Raw genomic sequence first — 10865 nt, forward strand, 5'->3', positions numbered from 1 at the left:
CACCCACCCAAAATGATTTTGTTAAGCACCCTAGGCGGTTAATGGAACAAATACGGTAATTCTTATTTAAACTGGGGTTAACAACCACTGAACTAATGGCTAAATTGTGAGAAAGAAAAAGTGTGTAGCCATCAGCCTGTGAAATCATACCTGGTATGCATGAATGATACTCAAGTCAGTAAGTTGTGTGCTTCCTATTTAAGTGGTTTGTGTACACTATACTGTTTGGTGTTGACTCAGTACACATTATACTATGTCCCACATGAAATAGGCCATACTGCTAAACTACGTTCTCCCACAGTGGAAACGAAAATATCAATTTTGTTTAATAAGTCCAGAGGCATAGGTAGACTTTCATAAATATTGGGGGAGGGGTGTGGGGGACAGGATCAGCCCCATCTCCTGTTCAAACTGCCAGTTCTATATGGACTCATGGGGCTGCACTGATGGGACTCTATTCCTGACTATTGGGCTCACTCAACAGCTCCTTTTTCTTATGAAATTAATAGGAGGAACAAATTTATTGAAATATATTTTGCCTGAAGCTCGGAAGTGGATATACCATCAAGATCAATTTTTAAACTAAAAGTATATTTACCCCATAGTTGATTTACTCTACATCGAATTCAGAATTGCTGCCATTTTAGTTCCGATCGTACTGTTAAGTAGTCCAGAGTTCATAGTTGGAGCTCTAGGTCATTCTTTAGTATTCACTCATGCAATCTCTTATCATGTTTACTCTTGTTGTTTGTTGTATTTAGGTCTACATATATATAGTGAGCTACCTGCGGAACTTAAAAATGGCTGTGTTGTGAACCAAGCATGAATTGATGATACAAGTGGTAAAAATGTAAGTTACATGATCAGTAGTTTCTAATAAATAGTATTATTTAGTAGTGAAGTACATGTAAGTAGTGAACAGTGAGTATGTTGCCTGAAGTAAAGACTGCTCTCAGGTATAGCTTCAGGTACATATATAGTCTACACTTATTCATATTCACACGATGTCCTACATGCACATGGCATATATTTATATTGACTCTAAACACACCTCTCTTACTCCCAACCACTCCCAAACAAACATTGCACACATGATATTGTATACATGCATGGTACTATGCACTCTCAAACAGACTTGCATGGTGTTGCTTTGGTTTTATTTAGGTTCTTTTGTTGTCGTTTTGGGTCAGATGAAGACTAGGTGAGTTACAGGAGCGTGTTCAGTAGGAGAGAAAATGCTGATCACTCTTCTTCACTTCTCAATTTGCAAGACCATGTTTATTAAAGACCTTTGCCATAACCTTGCCTAGAACCCATTCAACTTATCATAGAGGTTTACCGTAATTTTTTCCTATGTAGCTCAATGTTATGCGTGTGTTTACATGACATCAACAAGTAAGAGAATTGAACTTATCATGACATAACAACAGTGACATTACATGTGTAACAGTTACGTTACATGACAGTATGTATAACATGACACATGTCAACCGCTAATAAGTGATTGACCAATTCAATAGCTTAAATCTTATAAACTTCTGATGCCAAAAAGTACAATCCAGTAATTGATAGACCAAGAAGCAATAACATGTTGCTATAGATTGATTGAGAATTGTATGTGTGAGGGAATATGTGCATATTAACACTAATTGATTGATATTATTTGCATCATTACAGATCCAGTGTGCCAATTCTTCATCAACCGGAAGTATGCTTGGTTACCAATTACGTTGAGTAAATTGCATTTATTGACTATTGTCTCATCCAGCTATCATTTCTGAGAATTGAATTGATAGTGCACATTGCCGGTGGTGACTTGCATAATTTAGAAGCCATCATCCTAAACATAGGAATGTCAACCTGGAATGAATACAGATAATGTTTGTGGCAGTCAGAATGTCAGCCTTGTCAGATGTGAATTCACATATCTGGTAATGGTAGAAGTTCAACATTACTTGTGGTAGTTGGGTGTCAACAACATTGTGGTAGCATCATGGATAATCCTTCCCCAACACCACCTCCATCGGAATTAGATCTAGGTAAGCAAAGACGGGCATCTCAAGATTCTAATAATGCTTTAAAAAGTTCATTTGAATGAGTAATTAGAGGCTTAAAATTTTAGGTATTACCTTCTAGGGTTGTTGTCAACAAGGCTGTTATCAACACTTGTCAACAAAGCAATTTTCCTGATTGTCGACAAGCATGGACTAATTGTCGACAAAAAACTATTCATTAAAAAATTTTTGAGTCATTATTTACCATAAAATAACTTAAATTAGGTATAAAGAAGTAGTAATTTAACATAAGATGAGGATGATATGGTGAAATAGTACACTTCCTTTTGTAATATTTTGATGTAAATAAACGATGCAGTCTGAACTTAAATGTGGACTTTATTGATGTATTACTTTTGTCGACAACTTGTCAAAGTCGGATCTTGAGATAGGCATACAACAGGTCCGAACTCAAATTTGATGTTACACTGGTCCATTTTAATGTGACTATTTTAAAAAAAAATGTACCATGCAGTTGTGGCAGGTATATGGAGTCATCCAGTCCTAGAGCCTCGCCCTTCTCCTGAATTTTTCTTTTACTTTAATTTGATCTATTCTCCCCCTTTGGAATCTCTCTCCCCTCCCTCTTCCCTTCTCGCTCCTCTTTTCATCCCACCTACATACACTTTAAGTATAAATCATCAGATTTATAAAGTTTATTTCGAGTACCATTAAATATCAAAAATATCAATTTTTAACTATTTGCCATAAAATGTGTATTACATTGCTAATTTCAAAAAATCAAAATTATTTGATATCAGAAGGACATTCTTCAGTACTCAGAATGCTATTCGATATGTCTGATGTGCTCTAATGTCCCACAATAAATACTGTCCAAACGTTCATACCCCACCCCTTAACCTGCTTAAAACATTTGCTAATTTGCAGAATATGTTTCATAATCCACCTTAGTGTTTCTATACATGCTAACCATTGTCTTTTGTCTCATTTTACAGCCCTCATCATTGGAGCATCTACAGCAGGACTTGTTGTACTACTAATTTTGATATACATAGTATACCGATGTAGAAGGTAAATGTGATTGCATTAAGAAATTATCTTGTCTTGTCTCATAATGAATGTAGCAATATATCATTATCCTCTTGACTTGGGTTAAAGCCATATTGTATCATTTTCTGAGGAGGATGCCCTCAGGTTTGGTCTAAATTCTGATTTTTACACGATTGTAATGTATGTTTATAATGAACTAAAAATGTCTTTAGGTGCTGTATTTATGACAAAATTCAAGATTTTTTTAAATAAAACAATGTGTCCTTTCATTTTATTCACACAATCAAAATTTTAGTCAAATGCACATGCCATGTTGATAACACTGTACGTACACATTGTTCATAGCGTACAGGATAGTCAAAACACATCAAAGAACTGACTCGTAGCACAATCGATCGGCAGTGGCAATATCAGATTAGATTAGATTGTTTCTTTGTTGTACCTCAGGTGTTCAAAAGGAACATATCTGAGAGTAAAAACTAACATACTTTTTATGGAAAAGAAATACATAATATCTATTTTTATGGAAATGTTACAATATGGCTTCAAGGGGACCAAGGATGACTCGGTATCCAAGGTATCTTGTGAGTTTGCGGGTACATTTCATGTAGCCGCTTATTAGACTGTATATTTTCCTGCAGCATGCAGTTTGATGCATGACATTTCCAAATGTCCAAGTCATCACAGATGTGGTTCTTATCAACATGTGTCTTACCTATGCATATGTATGCAAATGACGCAAATCGGGAGAGAAACTTTTGCTTATATTTGTCAAAATTCCATTACTAATTTGCTCAGTACTTATACACTTACTGATGTTGAATCTCCAGGTCTCTTGAATACTTGGTTGCATAGTTATGAACCTTTTCTATGTCTATTTTCTTAAGTTTTTTCTCCTTACGTTTTGCCTATATTTCACTTTCATTATTGCCCACTTTAGCCTGATTGGATCAGATCTGTTCACATATTATGCTTGGTCCCCTTATATCACAACCAGTATGAAAGAAGGCAAAAACCTGGCAATATTTGACTAAGTGGCAATATTTGTGTTGAAGTGTTTCATGCTATTAAACACAAAAATGATAAACCATGAAATAATATGGTTAGAAGTTACAAGACAGCAGACAATTACAAGTTATTTTACTTTAATCTTAGACATTAATATTGTATAAATATTGAAGTAACAAATAGGGTCTTAGAAACTAGATATTGGGAAAAATCATTGTATTATGGGTGTGAAATTTCAAAATATTGTAGTTACATAATTCCTAAAATTGAATCATAAAAAATGTTCTGATTTATTTATTTTACAGGAAAAAAGACAGTGGACAAAAGAATCAGTAAGTAAATGTTTTCTGTGATGAGTTCAATCCAATAATATGTTTCATTATTTGTAACCTAAGAAAGTCTCCAATGGGGGGGGGGCTTATATCCACTGTAGTCCATACAAACTGCACAGGGATGGATTGAGACAGTCATATTTTACCACAACACTGAAATTGAATGCAAAAAGATAAATGTACAGATATTGCTCTGTTCTTGAGACTGACAGCTTAATGGCTCCTCCAAAGGACAGAGTATCCTCATGATTTATTTACCCAATTGTAAGTGCACTATGGGCATGGGGAAAATAGAAAGTCATTAATTTAACCAATTAAGTTCAGACCTTTTCCCCCCAAGTCAATATCCCAGCAATTACCACTGCCAGGAATTGAACTTGTGACCTCATGCACCAGAGACTAAAATGCAACGCTCTCCAACTCATTCCACATTAGATACGCATTACCAACATTTTGCTAAAAACTATCCAAATTGAATCATTTGGTTCTGTGATTAGAACAGGCTTAGTTTTGTAGATTGCATAACTTCAATAACAACCAAAAGCTGCATACTTATTTTGACTGATTTCAAAATTACCATTTCGGGTTCCACAATTCACCACATTTTTGTTCCCAACATAATACACAAAATATATCTTGGGCATAACTGGGTTATAAGAAAAATATGAGCTTTCTACTGATATGTACCAAAATATCAGCATGATGCAGAAAAATGAGGGATGAGGGTGTTGAATGGGTCACACCCTTTTCATGTTTTTTTTTATTGATTTTGCTTTTCAAGACCACAAATTTAGAAAGATAATAAGTTGGGTAACAAGTGTCACAGTTCAACATTCATATCCAATGATGAAAATTTGCCTTTAAAAAATTAAGTGATTTGCAGTGTCTCAATTTTCCCGTTCTCTTTTTTTCCTTCCTTATGACTTATAGGCTTGTAGCCAATGACACAAAGGCAAAGCAGAAGCAGGGCCAATCAAATCCAGGTTATGAAGAAGTTGACGAAACCAACAATAAACCAAAAAGATTGGATGAGAATAGTGTTACCAAGACGGTATCAAATAGTCCAAATAAGCAACATGGAGGAAAGGGAGGAGATAAGACATCTATGCAAATGAAGGGTCTTGAGCCTACTACCAATGGTATTAGTAATGATATGAAGCAGAGGACAACAGTCACGGTTGAGATTAACTCAGAATTTAATAATAATTCACTGAGTAAAGGTGGTACTAAAAAGAAAAATACAGCCGATGATATCGCAAATGGGTCTATAAGGGCTAATTTTACAACTGCTACTGAGAACAATCATATTGAAAATGGAATGGTTCCATTAGAAAATCCAACAGTTCAGGAAGAAGACATTGTTAAAATTGGTGATGAAGATATAGGATCTGATGATGTGCAAGTTGAAAGTGCCCCTGCATCATCCGATAATGGAGTACCTGAGAGTTCTAGCCCAATTAAAAATGAAGAAACCCAACCATCCCAAAATGATGATGACTCTGAGCATAAGTTACCCCATGAAGAAATAGGCTCTGCTGAGTCATCACAAAAACATGCGACTGATGCCTCACCTCCTAATGCACCAGAAGAGGAGGTGAAAGATGAAGATGGAGATGAAGATAGTAAACAAGATGAAGATAAAACTGGACATGGTATACCTCCACCAGAACCTGAAATGGCACCTAATGGTGCAACAAGTTTAGTGGGAGAACAGGATGCTGACAACCACCACCAAAAGGAAGATTGTGAAGATATACCGGAGTCTGTTAAAGCACATCTTTCTCAGTTGAAATCGGAAGACAAACGTAAATATTATGAAGCAAAATTGGATGAAGACACAGGTGAAGTCACTTGTGAAGTCAAACGGGCTTGCTTACTTGCTCTGAAAAGAGGCGAAACATGTTGTGATGATGATGATGACACACAGCAAGCCATTTCTGTATCTGGTGAGGAGGATGGCAGTATGAAGGCAGAAAGCTCTGCATCTGGGGATGATGGACGCAGTGATGAACAGCAAGAAACAAGTGTGAAGGATGAAGGGAAGAGTTATATTGAAACAAGTCCAAATGATGACAAACCAAGCAGTCACTCAAATGAAGATGTATCTAGTAAAGAGAAATCACAAGATGAAAAAGAGTCTAATGATGAACTTCCTCAAGCAAATGGCACTGTAATTGAGAACTTGAAATCGGAGGAGTCCAAAAAAGGTGATGAAAGTGTGGAGAGCAAATCTTCCATTGACAATCCAGTCATTCAACAAGTGGATCAAGAAGAGAGTGACAAGTTGAAAGAAGATAGGAACCAGGATTCAGAGGAGGTTGTCAGTGCAGAACCAAAACCATCTCATGACAGTATTCAGAACCAAAAATCAGAAATTGAAACAAAGGTGGATCAGAAGAAAGATGTAAATATGCAGAGTGAATATCCTGTTGATAAGGTTTCTGATGGACAAGATTCAGTACATGTACAAAAAAGTGAAACAAGTGATTCCAGTTCACCTAAGGTGGAACAAAATGACTTACAAAACACAGCTTCAAGTGGCAATGTTCTAGATACCAAAAGACTACAGAGTCCGCAGAAAGACAATAAGAAAACAAGAAATGCTTTAAAAGGTACTGATAGTAAACAGGAAGATAAGAAACCTGATAGAATGTCACAGACAATAGCAATGTTAGAAAAGATACAACAGGAGAAGTTAGTAGCTATTCAGCATGTGTCAAAACCTAAACCAAAGCCACCTGTTCAGGTTAACAAGACACCTGCTCCACAACCAGCTGATATAGTCCGATATTCACCTCCCAAAAGGAGAGTAAACACTGACCATTGGCCACCACAGAGGGCATCATTGAGCCCTAATGAGGGCACTGCAAGATTTAGTATGGAGGAAGAGTTACAGCACAGACTGAAAGCACCAGGTGGTGCTGGGTTGAAGTCCAGTGGTGGAGTCAACAGGCACAAGGGACCAGTCATGAGGAAAAGTTATGGGGGATCACAAAATTAACATCAAGAGTTCATGTTGCTGCAATCAAGTGTAAAATTCCATGGGACATTTGTTCATATTTTGTGCCTGGAATTAAATAAAAGTGTCCATGGGAATTGCATATAATGATATTCTGTTTACTTATAATACAACCTATTTTGAACGGGTAGGGTCAGTGAACAAAAGTGTCCCAGCAATTTTGTACTTGCTTGTACAACTCGCCTCTACTTCTCATAGAATAATGTCATTTTTGCAGGAAAACCATTATATCAACAAATTAGTGACTTACTTTTAATATTTGATCTTCATATCCATGGTATCCATGGGACCATGCAAAAAAGTTGGTCATAGAACTCGCAGGATGAACTGGAGTCACATGAATTGATGATGGAGTTGTAGATGGGGAGCAGGTGGTGGCATCCATTGCGGCAATGTAATATGCATCCTATATTCTGTTAAAACTATCTGGAGTCAGTATCCAGAATTTCAATATTTGTTCAATGAATGTGTGTCCCTCTGACCAACTGGAGAGGTATCCCTCTTATGTTTTCAATGTAATACAAGGAACACTTGTTGCACTTAATGCCATACACAAGAGTGATCATTTTTCTTTGGTCTGTCCTTGGATGCTTTAAACATGATCCTGATGATTTTGTTAGACTTGACATGCACAAGAAAACCTGCTTTTCTAAAGTTCCTTCATTTTTGCAAGTTTGGTATTGTTATTGGTATACAGATTCAAGTAATGCTAATGGAGGTTGTATTATGATTTTGGTTTAGTGATGTTTAACTCAAATTTAAAGATAACCATCTAAGTCATTTTGAATTTATGTGCCAATAAATATAATTAATCTTTTGTGGTTGTAAATATAGTTTGTTGTCGACAGGTACTTGTTTTCACAAAATGTGTAATGTACATTTTGTAATAATTTGATCAACTAAGTTTTATTGAGAGCTTATTAGAGCCAGAACTAGTTATATCCAGTTATTTATGTGTATTCAGATTTGGTCAACCATAGCATCAATGAACTTAGACATCATCAATGTGCCAGAGGTGTTTATCATATCAAGGAGCATTGGAAAATTATTAATTTTGCTTGAATTTCTGATTTAACAGAGAGAATCAAACTAAAAACATGGACATGACCAGTTCTGGTAGTAAGTCATCCACACATATTGTGGTTTTGACCAAGTGTCAGATCATAGAACTGTAAAACTAAAACTTGAACTCATCCCAACTTTATGTGTATTATACATGTAGTATATGCGACATGATCTGGTCCATGGGGGCCAAAGGTGACAAATTTGAAATTGAGATAAAGGCAAAAATATGGAGTAAAAAAAGCAGTAAAATACATAAGAAAATAGAAATCACAAAACTTTATAACCAAGTAATGCTATTATGATGCTAAACCTTTGGTGTTTCAGTATATGATATAATGTTTGCATAAGGTAATAATTGTAGTAACTCAAATGTCAAAAATGCCTCCTTTGGCCCCCATGGAGCAGATCGTGTAACATATTGATTGCACAGTTGTTCAGTGTATACATCATGTCGAGTTACATTGGGTTTTGGTAAATGAAATTTGGTTCAGTGCCATTACTAGAATTTCATTTAAGGGTATATATGAGGGGCAAATGCACTTTCAGAGGGGTGCCATCTAGACACCCCATATAGACACAAACTGTATAGACTCTCATCTCATCCACCTGGGAAGCTTGCAATTTGAAGAGTAAATTAATTATGGATAACCAGACCACAGACCGTCTATATGAAGAGAGCCTGTGACAGGACATACATATTTGATGGCTGAACCGTTCTTGTAACTGTCAGTCTACAGAAGGGTTGTGTTGATATTTACCTTAAATTCCAGTCATTTCCAGTCAATATCATGTCCAAACTCTACAGTTTGTCCACTTGAAGTACAAAGTGACAACGTATACAGCACGTAAACAGTGCGCAGTGCTGCGTCTAGGCTGCAGATATGTGTGCCTTCAAAGTCGGCACAATGTGTGCGTCCGCGTCTGTACTTTGTACTTCAGAGTAGACTGACTGTAACACAGTTGGAACAGAATTATAAAGAACTTTACTCATCAAATGACACGTACAGAAAGTGACTGGTAATTAAGGTCAATATCATACAGCCTAGCTGAAGACGTAATGGTTGATCCATCAAATAAGAATTATGTCCACATTTCATTTACTCCACTAGTATGACTGCCAGTTCAAGCCCCCTGCCCCTACCATGTGTTATACCACTGCCCTGGTTATAAACCAGCCGAACAGTTCAGGTCAGTTCTTTTGTCAGTTATCAAGTATCAAAATCTACTTTCCAGTTGGCACATCAAATACCTCTCTAAGATTATGCATTTGTGTTCAGGTTTTAAGGTTTTATTGGACCACTTTTATTATTATTTGATATTATGTTATTTGTTGTTGTTATAGCTGAATTATGTTGTAATGTTGTGCCAAGTAGCTCTATGCATTATCCCATGATAAGTGCTATCAAATCATATGGAACAATGTTGGATGAGAACATTATGATGGCAAAATGTCTATGCCATAGGCCTACATGTAGACTACAGAGATACAAACCATGCAACAACAGACAAAGTCCCTGTGGGTTGAACATGTTGAATGCAATGAGAATTCTCACATATTCATGAGGGCTGCATTTATGCAATAGGATGTTGTGTGTCTCTGCTTTTATGCAAAAGACGTACCATTATGTGGTATGTGTGAAGTAGGGCCTAGTTTAGCATGATGCATTCCTTGGAATGATTGGCCCTCATTAACAGGTACTGGTGGGACTTTGCCAGTTGGTAAATGGTCTGTAGATATGTCCATGTATTCACAGATTCACAAGATTTCATGCAAGTCCAATAGGATTTTTTAACAGTAGATTTGATATGTAATTAGTTAAGGCTTAAACTTACGTTAAGGTTATACAGGATTTTGAACTTTTGTGTAGGCAAATTGGCTGCACGTAGCCACCTAAAATATTTTGTTTTTCAAAAATAAACATGGCAGGCCTAAAATCATACTTCATCTTAAAGATGACACTCTAATGATTATTATTGTAATACTTTTAACGTCATAGCTCATACACAAATGTACTTTGTAAGTGTTTCAATTTGTGTTCAATTTCATGAGCATGAGGTTTTTTGGGAAAGAGGCCAGGAAAATATGGGGAGAGGGTCCAATTTCATTGCGATTTCGCATATGTGTTACAAACAAACCAATGAAATAATGTACATATTTATTCTTTCGATAGGTCCTCCTGATTTAAAACAGTAAGCTTACATGTTCACAGAATGTCAATGAAAATGATGGGGTAAATGTCGTCTTTTTGCAACAACAATATTAATTTAGTGTGCCAATATATTGACACAATTATTCCCTACATTATTTCTTTGAAGTATCAGCTAACACATGCATATCAAAATTTTATGAATCAGCTACGGGAAACATTAAAACTA

General features: G+C 36.1%; 1 protein-coding gene across 1 annotated transcript; it reads left to right on the forward strand.

Annotated features, from left to right (window-relative positions):
* The first annotated feature begins 794 nt into the window (after positions 1-794).
* On the forward strand, positions 795-10322 carry LOC140145944 (uncharacterized). The gene is made up of 5 exons (XM_072167685.1): positions 795-850; positions 1678-2039; positions 3011-3086; positions 4379-4405; positions 5336-10322. Exons 2-5 carry the CDS (start codon positions 1994-1996, stop codon positions 7404-7406), a joined length of 2220 nt encoding a protein of 739 aa, XP_072023786.1. The 5' UTR covers positions 795-850; positions 1678-1993; the 3' UTR covers positions 7407-10322.
* Positions 10323-10865: the final 543 nt, after the last annotated feature.

The sequence above is a fragment of the Amphiura filiformis genome, chromosome 1, assembly GCF_039555335.1.
Source record: "Amphiura filiformis chromosome 1, Afil_fr2py, whole genome shotgun sequence".
Lineage (NCBI taxonomy): Eukaryota > Metazoa > Echinodermata > Ophiuroidea > Amphilepidida > Amphiuridae > Amphiura > Amphiura filiformis.